General features: G+C 45.0%; 1 protein-coding gene across 1 annotated transcript; it reads left to right on the top strand.

Moving 5' to 3' along the window:
- Positions 1-511: 511 nt before the first annotated feature.
- On the top strand, positions 512-19,770 carry Lyve1 (lymphatic vessel endothelial hyaluronan receptor 1). The gene is made up of 6 exons (XM_004650870.2): positions 512-782; positions 6,256-6,427; positions 6,539-6,678; positions 15,881-16,189; positions 17,056-17,134; positions 18,927-19,770. Exons 1-6 carry the CDS (start codon positions 698-700, stop codon positions 19,111-19,113), a joined length of 972 nt encoding a protein of 323 aa, XP_004650927.2. The 5' UTR covers positions 512-697; the 3' UTR covers positions 19,114-19,770.
- The last annotated feature ends 706 nt before the right edge of the window (positions 19,771-20,476 follow it).

Below are 20,476 nucleotides of genomic sequence, written 5' to 3'. Positions count from 1 at the left end.
CTGTGGATACAAAATAAAAAATTCTTGTGTAAAATGTAAAGTGATGAATTTCGTAAATTGCCCCCTGATTTTGCTATGCAAATACGACTTTTTTATATGCCAGGCTTTTTGAGAAAGGAATTCCCAGGAGCACTGTGGAGGTATCCAAACTATGAAAGAAATCCCAAAGGAAGGCGTAATGTTTAACTGGGCATTTATTTTCATGAGCCGTCATCTCTCCACACATTACAAAACAATGCAGCTGAGAAAAACCACTAATTGTGGGAGGGAAAGAGACGACTCATTCTCAATCTCCCTTAGTGACAGAGACAGTCCCAAGAGTATATGAATGAATGACCTCCAAGCCAGGATAATGGATGATGTGGGGACTGCGCCCACAGGGGAGGGAGGGTGAGTGGCAGGGAAAATGGGAATTAGGAAAACCCTCAGCAGCTCAGGCTGTGCTATCTGCTTTCCTCATTTGTGTGTTTTCTGAGTCAGCATTAGCTAAGTTTCCAGAAGGCCATCCACAAAGTACAGCCTGGGCGTTCAAGGGATGTCACTCATTTCCTCCAGTGACTTTGACAAGTCAGAAGCTTGAAAGCAGGGAAATCCTCAACAGATTTCCAGAACGCTCCAACCAGCCTGGTTGAGCATCTGCTCTCTTTACTGCCGGTGGCCTTCTGCAGAGCTGCCCCGGGTCTGAGGGTTTTGCACCATGGCCAAGAGCCTCAGCCTGCTGTTGCTTGTGGCCTCCGTCTGGACCACGAGGCTCCTGGTTGAAGGCTCTGTCCAAATGCAAGGTAGGTCTCTTTCCAGGATTCTAAACTGAGGCAAGACAAGGTCTTGTAACCTACTGTAAGCCCACTCAGCTCTTGGACATTTGGGATGGTTGGGAATGGGGGTGACCCTTGAGGTCAATGGAAGAGAGAAGTCCATACATATTGTTTTACCAGAAATGTTTTCACCATAATGTCAACTTTACCAAAATGATTTACATTTGCCCTTATATCACTTGGAAAGTTACTTTTAATTATGGAATGCTTTTAGTAATAAGAGTTTGAAATAAAAGATGAAAAGTAATTTGTTTTATAAACTGTTTCATTCATGAATGTGAAACTTTTAAAGCAATTGCTAAGCCTGGGAGAAAATGGGTAACATTTACTAAATATTGGCTCATTATGTTTGCATAGCTATTTTAACTTCAGGTTTACCATTCCATATATGGAAAACAATGATTTAATATGCAGCAAATTGACTGAAAATATTTGGGAAAAAAAAAGTTTAAAAATTTGCTGGCAACTCCCTACCAAAGGAGAGGTTTCTGGGCTTCTGAGACGCCTGCATGGGGACCTCATTCTGCACCATGAGCAAAAACTTGAAACCACAAATCACTTGTTACAGTTCTGGGTAGATGAAAATATGAGCACTTTTATTAAAGGGAAATTCTTCCTTGCTGGAAGATGCCTTGAGACATAAAATATGTCAGTAACAGACATTTGTAGTTCATTTTTATATTGGTGCATTTTAATTTTATAGTAGAAGGGAGAATTATAGGACTTGGGGTTCCTCCTACATCCCAACACCAGAACTATTATTTTTAAATAAACTGGGTCCTCTTTGCATGCACCCGAAGAACCTACTCCACTCTCCCATAGTGCTACCATTATTGCAACTCTTGGAAAATCATTTTCTTTTTCTTTTTCTTTCTTCCTTCCTTCTTTCCTTCCTTCTTTCCTTCCTTCCTTCCTTCTTTTTTTTTTTTAGGGAGTGCTGGGGTCATGGTCTGATCGAGTCCTGACTGGCTTCAAACTCACTATCTAGCCAAAGATGACCTTGAACTCCTAATTCTTCTGCCTCCATTCCTCCAGTGTTAGGATTGCAAGCTGGCATCACCACACCCAGTTTATGTGGTGCTGGGGATTGAACTCAGGGCATTGTGCATCCTAGGCAGCACTCTGCCAATGGAGCCACATCCTCAGCCCATGGATTTTTTTTTTTTTTTTTTGAGGTAGGGTCTTGCTCTAGCCCAGGCTGATCTGGAATTAGTTTCAAGCTGGCCTTGAACTCACAGCAGTCCTTCTACCTCAGCCTTCCAAGTGCTGGGACTTAAAGGCATGCACCACTATGCCCAGCAACAATCGTTCTTAACAATGACTCTACCACACTCTCTTACTTCCCTCCTCAAAAATTGTAAAAATTTTCCTAAGGAAATTAAATGCTTGATAGCAGCAGAAAGTTACTGTCACCACGATTGTGGGATCAGTGGTGATGAAAGGGAGTGGATACAGATAGAAACTTTTTAAAAAATCTATATTTGCAAGGAGAGAGAGAGAAGAGAGAATGGGCACACCAAGGCCTCCAGCTGCTGCAAAGGAACTCCAGATGCACCACTTTGTGCATCCGGCTTTACATGGGTACTGGGGAATCGAACCCAGGCTGTTAGGCTTTGCAACACGTCTTATCTCTCCAGCTCTCAGATAGGAATTTTTTGGAGTACTATTATGAAGACATTCCAAGTTAAACCTATGTAAAGTTTCATTAACTCCCCTCTTAAGAAAATATTTTCTAGACAAAAAAAAAAAAAATCTTAGTGTGGCCATGGGGCTTGTCCAATATCATGTAGGTGGCAGAAACTCAAACTTGGCATTAAATCCAGCTCTGTCTTCTACTCTACTGCTATTTTCTAAGAAATGTGGGGTTTTTTTTTTTTTTTTGGCTTTTCAAGGTAGGGTTAGCCCAGGCTGACCTGGAACTCACTATGTAGTCTCAGGGTAGCCTTGAACTCATGGCGATCCTCCAACCTCTGCCTCCCGAGTGCTGGGATTAAAGGCGTGCACCACACACCGCTCTAAGAAATCTTAATAAGAATTACTAGAGCATGCCCTGTTTTCCAGCTCTCTGTTTTTTATTTCTAAATGAAATAGGAAAGTGTAAAATTCACATATTTACCAACTTCTATAGACCCGGGCTCTGCTAAGAACAAGTCATCTAATTGGATTCCAAATAAAAATCCTGGCAAGGGGTTTGGGAAGATGGTTCAGTGGGTAAAATGCCGACCGTGCAAATGTGAGGGCCTGCATTTGGATCACCAGCACCCCCACACAAAAGCCTGGCTCAGCAGTGTGTGCCTAGGGTGGGGGAGGCAGAGACGGGAGGGTCCCTGGGGCGTTCTGGCCACCTAATGTTGCCGCATTGGTGAGTTCTCCCTCAATGAGAGATCCCGTCTCAAATAGAAGATTAAGGCAGCCTGTTCTGCCCCCCGGCTCCCGCTACAGTCAGTGGGGAGCTGTGTTCTTCCATTCTCCTTTCTTTAATACAGTTTGACTCACCTGCTCCTCTCCAAAATAAATACATACTAAGGCCAAGAGCAACTGAGGAAGACATCTGTAGACCTCTGGCTGCTACAAGCATGTGCACCCCCACACACACACACATGAGCACACTACACGTCACATACACACTCACATGTAAAAAGAATCTCCTGGCATGATATGATAACCCCATTCTTCAGGTAAAAACACTGACTTTCCCATAGTTACAACAGACAATTAACAACAGCAGAACTAGCTAGTGTTAGATCTCTTCGCCCAAAAGAAAACTATCATTGCTCTTAATGTACATATGCATGTATACACATGCGTGTGTGCACGCGTACACACACACACACACACACACACACACGTATATTTGAAATGTTGCCTTAGGCTGGCTTTGAAATTGCAGTTTGCTGCCTCAGCCTCCCAAGTAACTAGGATTATAATAATACACATCAGCTCTAAATAATACTTAATGTAAAGATTAAATATAATAAGTAGCAAGATAACTTTATAGTGTAATTAAGTAAACCCTTTTTGTTGGCTTTTTTTTTTTTTAAACACACCCAATACAAGCTCTGAGAGATAGCAAGGTTTTGAACTGGCTATCTCTCAGCTATTTTTTTTTTTTTTACAAAATTTAATTTAAACCTGATGTGTTTTATAAGCATTTCACATATAGACCCCCTCTCCCCACCCCAGTTTTGTAGAGGGTTGTGGTGGGGTTCTTGTATTCATTGTGAGGACCAAGAAGCTTTAGTCAGTCTCTGCCTGAAAACACAGTTTATCTGGCTATTTTCACCCACTCTGAGCCTCCTGAAATCTTTCTGCCCCCTCTTCTGGAATGCTCCTTGAGCTTTGTGGGCAAGATAGGGATCTGACTTAGTATTGCTTTCTCTGTAGCCTCTGGATCTCCGTTTTGATGAGGTGTGATTACATTTTAAGACAAGTGAATGAATGCGTGCCTATATCCCCACAGCACAGTGAGAACAGATTACTGTCATAGTGAAGAACTGAGGTTCAGAGGCAGGCAAAATTAGTTTTATGCCCCCAAATTGTCCATTGTCCCATGTCCTTGGGTGTAGAAAAGTACTTTAATCTCCCTGAGTCTCAACTTTTCTCTTAAAAGTGGCAGGTCTTGGCACAGGGTATCAGCCGAAGATGGAAGGTGTTAGGGTTACTTTTGGCATTGTGTTAATATCAACACCAATGCATGGTCATACAGGTGGCACATACTGAACAGTCCCGTGGGGCTGCTGTCACCCCAGTCATAAAACCTTCCATCTGGGGCGTTGATGCTCTGGTCTTGCCTGGTGAGAGCAGAACCTGGAAACCAACGGGCCGCTTGCACCTAAGACACTCATCCCCACCCTTTGTCACTGCTCTGGAACACAGCTGGATCCCATGGGGCACCCACAGATGCTCTCTGTCTGTTTGCAAGAAGAGACTTCCTCTAGATACCAACCTAGAAAATGGTCAAGACACCTGGGCATCCTGGCAGAGCCTTGCAACCACTACCCAAGAGTCTTCCATGGACCTTCACAGAGGAAGTCCAACAGGACGCAGGCCGTGAATAGCCCACAGTGGTGCCTGCTGGATTAGGTCTTTGAGTATAATGCAATATGGAAACAGGTCTATAAATCCCAGTTTCCAACTCCAGGAGACTTTGGGTGAAAAAACGCTCTTTGTATCCTAACGCTGCCCTGCCTCAGCTTTCACAAGAATGTAAATCGGTAGAGTAAAACCAACATGCTTTGGAAACGCAGTGCCCTATTCTCTATGGTTATATGGGAGGTAGCCGGGGCTGTGCTGTGCGGATTTTACTAGAATTCCTTCATGTAACTCTCACTACCCTAGCAGTAATGTTATTCTCTATATTACAAATAAGGAACCCAAGGCTCAAAGAGATACAGTAGCCCAAGGTCACAGAGCTAGCAAACAATTTAGGCTAGCCCTGGTCTGGTTCTGAAACTCCACTTCCTTTAGTTAGTTTCTTTGACATACAAGATTTCCTTCCTGTCCAGCTAGCTACCTCCAGGAACGGCCAAGTAAGCCTGCCCCCTAGCGGTCAGAAAATACTTGCAGCTTAGATTAGTTTACACTATGTAAAAGTACAGTTCGGCCCCTTTTATAAACAGCCCTGTCCCCAACCGCATTCCTCCTATTACTTGTATTAAGAGTTATTCTGGGGCCAAAAAGATAGCTTAGCGGCCAAGATGCTTGCCTACAAACCCCAAGGACTCAGGTTTGATTCCCCAGAACCCACATAAGCCAGATGCACATGTTGGAGCATGGATCTGGAGTTCATCTGCAAGTGGCGAGAGGCTCTGGTATGCACATTCTCTCTTTCTCTCTCTTTCTCAAATAAATAGATAATTTTTTTTAAAGGAGTTATTCTGTAGCCAAGCATGGTGGGCATGCCTTTAATCCCAGCACTGGAGAGGCAGAGGTAGAAGGATTACCAAGAGTTTGAGGCCACCCTGAAACTACATAGTGAATTCCAGGTCAGCATGAGCTAGAGTGAGACCCTACCTCAGAAAAAAAAAAAAAAAAAAAAAAACAGCTATTTTAGTAACCAGAGACTTGAGGTCTATATTTGTTGACATCTCAGTTGCTTTCTGATACAGACTGCAAAAAAAAAAAAAAAAGGCTAGCTGCAACTGTATTGTCTAGACTCCACCCGTCACCACATAGTCAAAGACCCTGGTGATGAACTGCTCCTTAATGCACAGGGATCAGATGGACTCTGGTCTGCTGGGATTGTCACCTTGGACGAGCAAGCTTCCATGTAACCCAGCAGACCATCTGCCATATTCCTGGCCTCTGTCTTGTTTCCAAGTTCAATACAACCATCCAGACTTCTGCCACATCAAGACTGTCTCTTCCTGCAAAGAAGGAGGTGCTTAAGGTCTGGAAACAAAGCCAACAGCAACCTGAGGACCTTGTGATTTCTTTCCAGAGCTTTCCATCTCGACACCGTGCAGAATTATGGGGGTCACCGTGGTGGGCAGAAGGGTAAACCCTCAACTGAATTTCACAGAAGCCAGGGAAGCCTGCCAACTGCTGGGACTCACACTGGCCAGCAAAGACCAGGTGGAAGCTGCACAGAAGTCTGGCTTCGAGACTTGCAGGTAATGAACAGCTGTCTTCGCGGGAGCTGCCCACGCTCTGTGTTCTTGGTCAGCAATAGACGCAGCGCCTCCTAACACACGCCCATCTAACCCACGTGTGTTCTTTTGCAGCTATGGATGGGTTGGAGAACGGTTTTCTGTCATCCCTCGAATTTTCCCAAACCCCAAGTGTGGGAAAAATGGGAAGGGAGTCCTGATTTGGAAAGCGCCGGTTAACCAGAAGTTCAGAGCGTATTGCTACAACTCATCGGGTAAGTCAGACCCACAGCAGTGGCCTGAATTCTCTGGGTGGTTCAAGTCCTGTGACCTGTCTGGGACAGGTGAGCCTGGGCAGCATCAGAAGCACTCAGACCAATGGTCATTCTGATTCTCCCAAGACTGTCTCTCATGTCCAGTCTACAGGGGACAACATGCCCCTCAAGGGAAAATGCTAGGGAAAGCATGGCTGACTGGTGACCTAAGAGGCAGGCATCCCAGGAGGCTTAGTTACCACCTCTGCCACCTGACTTTCTATACAATGAACAGGAAGTAGGGAAGAAAACGAATCTCCATGTGGGTGTGATGTTTCCACTCTGCACAAAGCCATGTGTGGGTTGGTTATCTCACTGAAGCCTGTGGGACGTCTTCTCATCCCTAGTCTTCAGGCAAGGAGAACTAGGTCAGGCGGCTTCAGTATAGGTGTCTAACATCTCTGTGTTGAGAGATACCTCAAGCTGGTACTTTATAAAGAAATGGTGGTGGCGGCGGGGGGGGGGGGGGGCTGGAGAGATGGCTTAGCACTAAAGACACTTTGCCTGTGAAGCCTAAGAACTCATGTTCAGATCTCCAGGCCCTACGTAAGCCAGACGCACAGTGACGTGAGCATGCAGTGTTGCACACGTGCACAATGGGATGCACGTGTCTAGAGTTCGTTTGCAGTGGCTGAAGGCCCTGGCACATCCATTCTCTCTCTTTCCCTCTCTCTCAAATAAAAAATTTAAAAATAAACTAAGAAAAAATGGGGGGGGGGCTTCGTAGCTCACCATTTTGAAGAGGCATGGCCCCAGCAGCAGCTCTGATCTGGAGAGGACACTGTGGCCTCACACAGGCAGGCATGTGAGTGAGAAGGAACGATCCCTTGATGAGACTGGAAGCCAGGGAATAATCAAGATAACAACCCAGCCTCCAGAACCAAGCAGGGTTCCAGGAGAACTATGTCTATTCCTTCAAAGGGAGCACCACCATTGACCTGCTGCTAGGCTTAAAGGTCCCAACAACTCCTTAGCATTGACACACTGGGACAGACTTCCAACACCCGAGGGGCTACACTCAAGCCACATCCAAACATTGCAAAGACTCCCGCTCTGATCTACCTCTGAAATCATGCTATATCTACCATCCCACATGCCTGTACAGGAGAAGAACTCAGATGGTGCATCTGACATTTTGTTTTGTTTTGAGGTAGGGTCTCACTCAAGCCCAGGCTGACCTAGACCTCATTCTGTATTCCCAGGCTGGCCTCAAACTCACTGTGATTCTCCTACCTCTGCCTCCTGAGTGCTGGGGTTAAAGGCTTGTGCCACCACACCCGGCTGCATCTGACCTTTTAAAGAACAAAGCCCAAACCCAATATCTCCCTTCCTTTGTTTTTGTTTTGAGGTAGGGTCTTGCTTTACCCAGGCTGATCTGGAACTCACTATGTAGTCTCAGGGTGGCCTCGAACTCACAACAATCCTCCTACCTCTGCCTCCCGAGTGCTGGGATTAAAGGTATGCACCAAGCCCGGCTCCAACCTCCCTTTTTTATGAAGGTAGCAGTTGAAGCCTAGAGACGAGAACTGGTTTGCTTGTGGTTTGTAGTCATCTCCTTACTCTTGCCTGCAGACCTTTGTTGCCCAGCCTCCGCAGTTTACTTCAGTCATTTCTCAGAAAGCTTTCATGAAATACTCGGTTTGCCATAAGAACACTGTGTGATTCATTTTTTTCACACATACTCTTATTTCTGACCTTATAAATATTAGGTGCTGATATCTGTAGCACACCTTCCAAGGCTCAGGGTCCATTGCGGAAGAGGTGGTAGAAAGAATGTAAGAGCCAAAGGAAGGGTAGGACTCCTTACAATGTGCTCTTCCAGGCACAAAATGGCCCGGATATCCGTGACCTCACAGAGCCTGACACTATATACACAAGACCATCATAATAGGAGGAAAAGACATGACATCAAAATAAAAGTGAGACAGATTAAGAGGAGAATGGGATATGATGGAGAATGGAGTTCCAAAGGGGATTGTGGGGGGGGGGGAGAGCATTACCATGGGATATTTTTTATAATCATGAAGTTGTTAATAAAAATAATAGTAATAATAAAATTAGGTGCTGGACAGCAATACACAAGATAAATTTCAAAATCATTCTCTCAGATCCAAGATATAAATGGTCAATAAAAAACACTAGTAAAAAAAAGAAGAAGGGCTGGAGGAATGGTTTAGTGGTTAAGGTGTTTGCCTACAAAGCCAAAGGACCCAGGTTCGATTCCCCAGGACCCATGTTAGCCACAAGGGGGCGCACGAATCGTGTACAGCTGGAGGCCCTGGTGCACCAGTTCTTTCCCTCCTTCCCTCTCTCTCTCTCTCTTTCTCTCTTTCTCTGACAAATAAGTAAACAAATAAAAATAAAATATTTTCCAAAAAGAAGGAGGGGCTGGAGAGATGGCCTAGCGGTTAAGCGCTTGCCTGTGAAGCCTAAGGACCCCGGTTCGAGGCTCGGTTCCCCAGGTCCCACGCTAGCCAGATGCACAAGGGGGCGCACGCGTCTGGAGTTTGTTTGCAGAGGCTGGAAGCCCTGGCGCGCCCATTCTCTCTCTCCCTCTATCTGTCTTTCTCTCTGTGTCTGTCGCTCTCAGATAAATAAATTTAAAAAAAAAATTTTTTAAAAAAAAAGGAGGAGGAGAAGAAAAGCCAAACAGTTCTCTGCACCAGGGGGGCTTTGGCACAGTAAGGACCCTTGCAGACACCTGTCCCATCCCCTCACTTCCCAGATGAAATGACCATAGTTTTGAATGGGGGTTAGCGCCTACAAACCATGGTCACTCGGTGGCAGAATCTAAACTGCCAACCGACTCTTCTTCCAGCCCAGTGAGGTGTCTGCAGTCTTTGCTGGTCTTCTCCGTCTCTCCTGCCTGTTATGTTAAGCTGCGGAATCGGTGATCTCTGTGGTTATCTCATAAACAGCCCATGCTTGTCAGCTGGCCTTTTATGTGCCTGGCCCTCTTGCCAGCTATCACTGGGATGCTGCGATACCCACCCCTTAAGACTAAACACAAAGGAGGAAGAAGACTTGGTGCTTCTGTTTCCTGTTGCTTTCTGTGTACTCACATCCCTGTATTTCCTTTATCCTCAAAGCTCAAGGGCTGCCTTTAAATTCCTGGTCAATGTGTTCTGCAGAAATATTTTGTAGACAATATTGTGTGCTTGGGATCATATCACAACACAAGGTGCCTAATGTCAGTGTGTCCTATTATTAATTATTCTAACTTTGATCATTTCATTAAGGCGGTAACTTTCCAGTTATTTCTAATGCAATTATAATAGGTAGGTCTTTGCCATTGTAATTAGTAGACAATCTGTGATGTAATATTTTGGTATCATGCAAATATCCTGACCCCAAACTACTTCTGATGACTCTTGTTGGGATTGGACATGATATAGGGAGCAGCAGAGTGGTAAATTTTCTAAATCTCACCTCCCTCCCCTCTATATTTGTTAGCTGGCATCTGTGAGAAAGAAAAAATCTCTCCCTCCCTCTCTTTCTCTGTCACACACACACACACATACACACACACACACACACACACACACACACACGGAGAGAGAGGGAGAGAGAGAGCTTCTTCCTCCACCTTATACTACTATGAACACATGACGTTTTACTTATTCAATGTCTTAAGTATATTATAATCAATGTTACAATTATTCATTTTTTGCATACTTAAATAATCCCAAATCTGGCAAGTGAGAGGCCTTCTAGCTGATTGTTGCATCTTTTTTAAATTTATTTATTTATTTACTTATTTTTAGTAATTCCTTCTTTCCTAGGATCACAATATGTCCTAGGTTCACTCTGTACTGTCTCTGTTTCAGGTATGGAATTAACAGCTTATTTCTCTAAGGAACCTTGGCTATTTTGAATGGGGAATGTTAGTTAGAGACAAAAGTCAAGTTATTCTCATTACAAGTCATTCTCAAGGTCAAGTTATTGTCATTACAAAATATTCTCAAGGTCAAGTAATTCTCAAGGCCAAGTTATTCTCATTACTAGTAGATGAAATTTCCATTGCTTCCCAGTCCTTTTCAGCAAGGAGTGGTTTTTTTTTTTTTTGTGTGTGTGTGTGTGTGTGTGTGTGTGTGTGTGTACACATGTGTGTATAAACTATGAGCTTATGTTCATATTTATAATTCAAATTTAATATTTTTGCCTCATGCTTGTTTCTTTTTTCTTCAATATTAAAAATCTTTGTTCTTAGTAAACTATATTTGCTTATCCTACAGCAATTTCAAAATAGCAAAGCCAATATCATTAGGAAACAAATCACTGAGTGAAACTCAAGACCTCTGCACAGGTCTCCTATAAGGATGTCTGATCAGGGAACTTAATGTACAAGTGACTAAAAAAGTGACTACCCTGTGTAATTACATTCTCATCTTGAAATACAGCTTTGCTTGCTTCTGCCTGTGGTCAGTTTGGGAATTTTATTATTTTTTTAAAAGAGTCTCATTCTAGCCCAGACTGACCTACAACTCACAGTAATTCTCCTGTGGGCTACCACGCCCAGTGTAGGGTTTGACTTTTATTCTGTTTTACTTTTTAAAAAATATTTTATTTATAATTATTTGAGAGGAAGAGAGAAAGAGAATGGCCATGCCAATGCCTCAAGCCCCTGTAAATGAACCCCAGAAACAAGCACCACCTTGTGCATCTGGCTTCCCGTGGGTACTGGTGAATCACACTGGGTCCTTTGGCTTTGCAGGCAAGTATCTTAACTGCTAATCTATCTTTCCAGCCCTATTTTTCTTAAATAGATAAAAATTTACATGGCTCAGTGATCTAAAAAGCCTAACCAGTAAGGTCTTACTCCAATCTTTCTTTCCATTTATCTACAGTTTTGTTCTATCTCTTTTTTGGTTTGTGTACAAAGAAAGGCATATTAATTACCTTTTCATTGTTGTGCCCAGATACCTGACAAGAGCAACAGAGGAAAGGTTTATTTCAGCTGACAGGTGGAAGTTCCAGGCCATCATGGCGGGGAGGGCATGGTGCCAGGAGCTTGAGGCAGCTGGTCATGGCGTCTGCAATCAGGGAGAGAGAGCAGTGAGGGCTGGTGCCCACTTTTTGGGTGGGTCTTCCAACCTCAACTAACCTACTCCAGAAAATCCCTCACAGTCATGTACAGAGATTCTAATGATAACAAAGATTAACTACCACAGATGGGGTGTTGGATGTCATTTCCCCTACACACACACACACACACACACACACACACACACACACACACAGAAAACAGAGTAAAGGCTGTTCTGTGTGTAGCTTCCCCACTTAAACCCTCTGTTAGGAAATTACTCAGTCCATACAGACAGATCTTTCTTTCTGTGACTGCATTTAAAAATTTTTTTAAATTATTTATTTGACAGAGAGAGAGAGAATGGGTGCGCCAAGGCCTCCAGCCACTGCAAATGAACTCCAGGCACGTGCACCCCCTTGTGCATCTGGCTAACGTGGGTCCTGGGAAATCAAACCTGGGACCTTTGGCTTTGCAGGCAAATGCCTTAACTGCTAAGCCATTCCTCCAGCCCTGTAGCTGTATTTTTTTAAAAAAATATTTTTATATATCTTATTTCTGGATTCTCCTATTTCTATGCAGTTGCGTTTCCTCTCATGCCTCCACTGGTAATTCCGTTTCTCTGTTTTGCTCCACAGCCTTGGATGGCTTCCCGTTCGACAATATGCTGGAAAGTGTGAGGCCTTTTGAATATTAAAGTAGACATATGTGAAAACTTCTGTGTGTGCTTTAGAAGGATGGTGAACTCCAGATGGAAGTTTCTTCTCCAGTGAACTCTCCAAATTCATTGACATGGCAGTTAGGAATCTCGATAACTCGACTAGCCTCTCCCAGGCTTCATCTCCTGTTTGCAGACTTTCATATTCCCATCCATACACACCCCATTCTCTTTCACCATACTAGGCTCCTCATCATCTTCCCAACACAGCTGTGCTTTCCTACTTCTGGATTCTTGGATCACCATCCCCCTGCTGACCCGGATATCCTGTTTCCTCTTCACAGCTCTAGCTCAGCCACACTGGCCTTCTTGTTTACCCAGTGACCTCAGTTCACTCCATTTCAGGTTCTTGTTACTTTGCATGCTCTTGCCCTAGATCCCCAATGACTGCTACCTTTTAACCACTCAGGCCTCACCTTGAATGTCACTTTCCTAACAGGTCTTTTCTTATCACCCTAGCTAAAGTACCTCTCCCTCATCCTCTACCCTTACCACTTCAATCCACATTCTGTCTCATTTTCTTTTCACCATTCACCATCCTCTGAAGTCATGGCTTGTTTAGTTTTTATTATCTCTGTCCCTCCAATGGTATGGAAGCCCCTTAAAAACTGCAACTTTGGGGACTGGGGAGATGACGTAGTCAGTGAAATACTTGTTGTGCAAGCATGAGGACCTTAGTTCAGACCTCCAGCACACATAGAAAAACCAGGTGTAGGGATGGAGGGAAGGCTTAGCGGTTAAGGCGTTTGCCTGCAAAGCCAAAGGACCCAGGTTTGATTCCCCAGGACTCACATAAGCCAGATGCACAAGGGGGCACATGCATCTGGAGTTCGTTTGCAGTGGCTGGAGGCCTGGCATGCCCATTCTCTCTCTCTCTCTCTCTCTCTCTCTCTCTCTCTCTCTCTCTCTCTCTCAATCTGTCAAATAAATAAATAAATGAAAGAAAAAAAAAAAGAAAAGCCAAGTGTAGAGTCACATGCCTGTAGTTCCAGCACTGGGGAGGCACAGGCAGAAGGATCCATGAGGATTTCTGTCCAGCTAATCTAACCAAATCAGTGAGCTCCAGGTTCAGTGAAAATCCCTATCTCAAAAAACAAGATACAAAGTGATTAAGAAAGACATTAAGCTCTGGCCTTCACATGGATATACACAGGTGCATGCAGGCACGCACACACGTCTACACACATAACATTAAAAAATGGAGACTTTTTTTTTCTCATGTGCATCAGATTCCTGCCCTGCATAAATATCTGTTGAATAAAGGCATCAGTTCTCCACATTCTGCCCAAAGGCCTTCTGCTCTAAGGAGAAAGGCTTCCTCTGTCGTGGAAGCAGGAGCGCTACCTTACATGTCTGTGTGTTTAGTACCCAATGCAGTCTATTGAGCTCGGTGTTTTCTTCAACTGCTTCTCAAAACTGTTCATTTTCAGAGGGGACAGCCTGGCACACACTCAGGAATGGGAAGTGTGTCTAAAAGTTCAAGGCTATTTTTTATGATACTAGAGATATTTTCAAAGCAGAATGACTAGAATCAAGTACTGACTTACTGGGTTCAAGAGGTGGCTTAGCAGTTAAGGTGCTTGCCTGCAAAGCCTAAGGAGCCATGTTCGACTCTCCAGATCCCACATAAGTCAGACCCACAAAGGTGAGGCATCTGGAGTTTGAATTCAATGGCTGAGGCCTTGGCATGCCAATTCTCTCCCTCTCTCTCTCTCTGTAAACAAAAAATTTTTAATATTGACTTACAACATGTGTGGTCAAATATCTTATCAGGGCTATTTATGACCTTGACTAGTCCTACTCATTTAACTTTCAAAAGCAAATCAACTTAATGGAATGATTTTTTTGTTTTGTTTTGTTTGGTTTTGTTTTCTGAGATAGGGTCTCACTCTAGCTCAGGCTGACCTGGAATTCACTATGTAGTCTCAGGGTGGCCTCGAACTCACAGTGATCCTCCTACCTCTGCTGAGATTAAAGGTGTGCGCCACCATGCACAGCTGGAATGACTTTTTTTTTCATAAGTAGCATTCTGGCCGATGCCATATCACTGCTCTAAATGATCAGAGATTTAAAATAGACACACATTTATGTTGTAATATATGGCTCTCTAACCGACTTTGGGCAAACAAACTTGATTCCTATGAACTTTACTATTGTCCTGCATAAATGAGGGTTTGGGGGCTGGAGAGGTGGCTTAGCAGTTAAGCACTTGCCTGTGAAGCCTAAGAACACTGGTTTGAGGCTCGATTCCCCAGGACCCACATTAGCCAGATGCACAAGAGGGCGCATGCGTCTAGAGTTCGTTTGCAGTGGCTGTGTCTGCCTCTTTCTCTTTCTGTCTGTTGCTCTCAAATAAATAAATAAACAAAAAAATTTTAAGTGATGAGTGATACTTTAAAAAAATAAATGAGGGTTTGATGAAAGGGCTAAATGAGATATTTAAACATCTGGTGTCACAGTTGATACAGTATATGATGTTAAACAGATATGTTTCCTTTATGTTACATGAAACAGAATTGAAAACAAATGCATGCTCCTCTTTTTCCCTTTTCATGCTTTTGTAAACTTTTTTTCCCTTTATACATGTTTTATGAACACAGAGAAATTTGATTTTAGCAGATCTTGTTCCGAAGTGGTCTCACATATATATGATAGTTTCCTCCACTACTCTTTCCTTTCCTTCATTTTTGCTTTCTTCAGACATTCTTTCTAAAAAAAATACTTTCCTTCCTTCCTTCTTTCCTTCCTTCCTTTCTTTTTTCTTTCTTTCTTCCTTCATTCCTTCATTCCCTCCTTTCTTCCTTTCTCCCTCTCTCTCTCTGTCTTTGTTTCTTTCTTCTTTATTTATGTGGAGAGAATGAATACGGGCATGCCAGGGCCTCCTGACACTGTAAATGAACCCCATATGCATAGCTACATCTGGCTTTCCATGGGTACTGGGGAATTGAACCCTCGCCATCAGACTTTGCAAACAAGTGCCTTTAACCACTGAGCCACCTCTCCAGCCCTTCATCCCTTCTTGATCAAAAACACACTGAGGACCAAGACCAGGCAAATTTGACCCCTGGAGGGCAAGGAGGAGTTTGCTAAGAGCACACCAAGGTTGGGCAGGTGAATAAGGCACCGTAAAGCAGGGCCAGATGAGAGAGAAAGTGTGCTGAGCTGCTCACAGGACCTCAGTATGGCAGGAGCAACGGGGGCCAGCCCAAGCTGCTGCGGGTCGCCGGCCAGCAGCGTCTGATCACAAATGCGGGGCCCCGAAGCTGCTGAGGACAAGTGTGGCAAGGTTGGACTTGGGTTTCGGTGAGCCCGGAACCCTGAGTGCTATGTCAGAGGCCTGGAGGATCCTGAGAACCTGGAAGATGGTGGTGAGCAGCTCCTTCTGTTTCTTACTTCTCCCTCCATCTTCCCTCTTCTTACAGATACCTGGGTTAACTCATGCATGCCAGAGTTCGTCACCACCTTTGACCCCATGTACGAGGACATTCAAACTGCCACCCCCACAGCAGAGTCTGCTGTCAGTGAGGATGGCACCGACCTGGCTTCCGCTGTGCACTCTTCGTCCCCTGCCCTAGCCACCACGCCTGCTCCGCCCTCCACCTCCATTCCCCGGAAGACAAAAGTGGTTTGCGTCACAGAAATTGTGACAGAAACAACCTCCGTGGCTACAGAAGCAGAAGCCTCTAATGAAAGTGAGGCGGCACGCAAGAATGAAGATGCTGGGTTTGGAGGTGAACGCTTTCTCTCTCTCCCTCTCCCTCTCTCTCTCTCTCTCTCTCTCTCTCTCTCTCTCTCTCTCTCTCTCTGTGATATGTGTAGAGGTATTTATATATGACAGACAAGACATGCAGTCCAGCCCCCTCTCCAGACTGCACACATAAATGTTTAACCTAATGCAAGCTCCACTTTCACAAAGTCTTAGCAGTTGAGAGCTACAAGAACCTCAAGGATTGAGCTCAAAATCATGAGTACGAAAAAGCTTCACTGCAGAAAACTCAAGATTAAAGGAAATATTATTATCTGTTGCTGTGGATGCAAAAATACATGTGTTCAGTGCCTATGACTTTAGTCCAGATACCTCTTTATCCAGCAGCCTTGTTGACTAGATGGGGAAGGGGGGTTCTCAGCGCCCCAGGAAATAAACTCTACTTTACCTGTCATAATGATGTAGAATAGAGAAAGTGTGCCAGGCAAGGTTGGGGTTTTAATAAAGAAAGCAAGCTGTCGGGGCTGGAGGGATGGCTTAGCAGTTAAGGCACTGGCCTGCAAAGCCGAAGGACCCAGGTTCGATTCCCCAGGACCCACGTTAGCCAGATGCACGAGGGGGCGCATGCGTCTGGAGTTCGTTTGCAGTAGCTGGAGGCCCTGGCTCGCCCGTTTCTCCCTCCCTCCCTCCCTCTTTCTCTGTCAAATAAATAAACAAAAATAAAATATTTTAAAAAAGAAAGATGTCGATGAGGGTCCCACATCAGACATAGGCCCAGAGAAGGCTCTCCTGTGCTGTCCAGTGCCCCTCCCCCAGCATGTGAAGCTGAGCCCTTAGCCGCGCGGTGCACACGACGTGGCAGTCCAAGACCAGTGGCCTCTCTTTCCTCAGGTGTCCCCACGGCTCTGCTGGTGCTCGCGCTCCTCTTCTTCAGTGCTGCGGCTGTCCTGGCAGTTTGCTACGTCAAAAGGTGGGGTGTGGGCGCATTGCTAGTCCTGACACTTCTGTTGTTCTCCCAACTTGTGCCTTTCCAAAGTTATTGGTATTTGATCAAAATAGAAATGGGGTTGGAAAGATGGCTCAGCATCAATCGTGCTTTCCTGCACAAGCAGAAGAGACCTGAAGACGGCTGGAGTTGGAATCTCCAAACTCCACGTTCAACACCTGGGCGTGCCCACGCATGTCTGTCACCCCATTCCTGAAGGTGCTCAGAGACCTAGGAGCTCATGCAAAAAGGGAATCTCGGGCTGGAGAGATGGCTTAGCGGTTAAGGCACATGCCTGCAAAGCCTAAGGACCCGTGTTTGACTCTCCAGATCCCACGTAAGCCAGATGCACAAAGGTGAGGCAAGCACAAGGTCGTGTATGCCCACTAGGTGGCAAAAGCGTCTGGATTTTGATTGCAGTGGTTGAGGCCTTGGAGCATATAAAAAATAATAAGAAGAAAAAGGGAATCTCAGTAATTCGGAGCTTCTAGCTCAAATTAGAATGGGTGGAAGAGTGAGGAGGTAGGCCACCTGATGTTGCTCCAGTCAGGCCACCCCAGGCAGCCCTTGCCACAGGCCAGTGCATGGAATGCCGCAAGTATGTATGCATTACTTTGTGCATCTGGCTTTATGTGGGTACTGGGGAATCAAACCTGGGACCGTGAGGCTTTGCAAGCAAACCTCTTGAACCATGAGCCATCTCTCCAGTCCTTCATTCCTTCTTGATCAAATATTCACTGAGAATCAAGACCTGGTCAATGAGAATGCCTAGTTAAGTGATCTAAGTAGTGGAGAGGTGGATATGTTAATTTAATTAGCGCATTCACTCCACACACATGTTAATTAGGTCAGGTTCTCTCTCCTCCTATCTTCTCACCTGTAGCCTAGTCCCGAGGCAGCTCACCTGGGAGGCCACTTGGTCCGTGGGCAGGGCTTGGGTCAGCCGTTCTCCTTCCTCTTCATCCTCAGCCGGCTCCCACCCGGGGCTCCCACAGGCTGCTCTGGCCCTGTGGCGGGTGTCAACACGGAGAGTGACTGGAGTCTGCCTGTCTGGTTTGAGTGACAGCTGCTTCAACTTTTTGTGGTTTCTTGTTTGTTTTTCTGTTTTTCAGGGTAGGGTCTCACCCAAGCCCAGGCTGACCTGGAATTCACTATGTAGTCTCAGGGTGGCCTTGAACTCACAGCAACCTCTGCGTGCGCCACCACGCCCTGCACTTTTTTGTGATTTTTTTAATACTCTTCTTCTCCAGTCCTTATCCATAGTCCTGATAAATACCTTAGGGTTAGCTCATTTGCATATCAGGGTGCAACTGGCTGTGGCCATGGTCTCTGGTTGCTATGGTGGTGTCGTCATTGCTAGTTTATCTACATGAACTAGTAACTAGCTGGTGCTCCTAACACTGGTGAACCTGGCACCTACGAGCAGACTGAGGTATGGTACACACAAGCCATCTAGATTATACGTATCAACCTCTGGGTGTCCTTTTCAAAACCAAGAAATAAAAGGGAAAGATCAACACCTAGGCAAACGTGTATGATGTATGTAATTTCTCATTCTTTGTTTGGGAGGGAAGAGTTGCAAGGCCAGTCTGAAGGTGGACCCGTGGGTGTACTGACGTGATGAATGAATGCATTCAAGTGTGCTTGAGAGGAATGTGTTTGCGTTCCTCTGAAATAAAGGTCCCCGGGGGACCGTGCCAGGGCAAACACCGCGTTATCTGCTGTGACGTGTGTCTCACGGAAGTTTCTCGCTGTTGCTTGATGTCTGTGCTTACAGGTACGTGAAAGCCTTCCCTTTCACAAGCAAGAGTCAGCAGAAGGAAATGATTGAAACCAAGGTCGTGAAGGAGGAGAAGGCCGAGGATGGCGCCGCTAATGAGGAATCAAAGAAAACTGACAAAACCACAGACGAGCCCAAGAGTCCACCCAGAGCCACCGTGAGATGCCTGGAAGCTGAAGTGTAGATGAGAAAGGGCGGAGAAGACACACCGGGGCTGATTTCTTCCCGATCAGTAGCTTGGTTCCCCCCTCCACCCATGGGAAAACTAAAAGGATCAAAGAAGAAAGCCCACCACTGGCTCCTTATGGGAAAAGACTATGGGGTTCCCCAAAGGGAGGCCTCTTCATATTGCAATCCTCTCTGACCTTCTCCTCCTACCTCCAAAGCTTCCCACAGCCCTTCCAGCCTGCCTGTGTCCTATAATCTCCCAGTGGGAGGGAGAAGAGGGTTTTCAAAGCAGCAGGCCCCAAGACAGCTCCTCAGTATACGTCATAAGTAGGTCTGTAAGCTGCCTGATCCTGAGTTGAGTGAGGGTCAGAGTCCCTGCGACCTGGCTGGCTGCATGGCCCAGGGCCTGCCTGCAGCTCCACAAGGGAAACACTTCATGCCCCCTGGCATGTCCCTTAGATCCAGGCATAAGTAAAGTAAGGAAGGGAAGGTGGCGCCACTGAAGACCATGGAGATCCGTGTGACTTGAGACCTAATCTTTGGGAGGCCAAAGTAAACAGAATACCAGAAAGAGGCTCAGAATACTGACAAGGGCCTTGTTAGCAGGACCTGTAACACAGCCTGGGTCCAGGGGTTCTCTCGGTCAGTCAATTGGAATCTTTTTTTTTTTTTTTTTTTTTTTTTATAGAACATGCACACACATTCTTCTGACTATTGCTGCTATCTTCTTTAGATGAATAGACTTTTATGAAAATAAAAGAACCAGAAAGGGGGCTGGGAGTTTAGTTTAGTGATAGATCACTTGCCTGGCACGTACAAGGTCCTGGGTTCCATCCCCAGCAACACACACACGCACACACACACACATTTTCATCTGAGTTAAAGAACTTGCCAAAGAAATTACTGCACTAAAAAGTAATAAAACTCAACAAATAGTTGCCAAATATTTGTCACAGGTTGAGTGCCCCTTATCTGGAGTACTTAAGGGCTATCTGTGCTTTGCATTTCGGATTATGCATAGATTTTAGAGTATTTCCATAGACATAATATCTATCTTGAAAATGGGCTCTGAGTCTAAATGTGAAATTTATTTTTAATGTTTCATGTTTATCTGCCTGAAGGTCATTCTATATGATATTTTTAATGATTTTGTACATGAAATAAGGTTTCATGATGTGGAATTTTCCTCTTGGGGCATGATGACAGCACTCAAATAGTTTCGAATGTTGGGGCATTTCGGCTTTTGGATCTTTGGACCAGACATGCTTAACCTGGATGCATCAGGCACTGTGTGCGATATTACCTTCTGGAATAGAGTAGTACTCATCCAAAGGTTGCCCATACTGGATTGCTGTCTGCAGCTCACATGTTTTCAGTTT

The sequence above is a fragment of the Jaculus jaculus genome, chromosome 3 (genome assembly GCF_020740685.1).
Source record: "Jaculus jaculus isolate mJacJac1 chromosome 3, mJacJac1.mat.Y.cur, whole genome shotgun sequence".
NCBI lineage: Eukaryota > Metazoa > Chordata > Mammalia > Rodentia > Dipodidae > Jaculus > Jaculus jaculus.
Note: the sequence above shows the minus strand (reverse complement) of the source record. Positions and strands in the feature narration are given on the sequence as shown.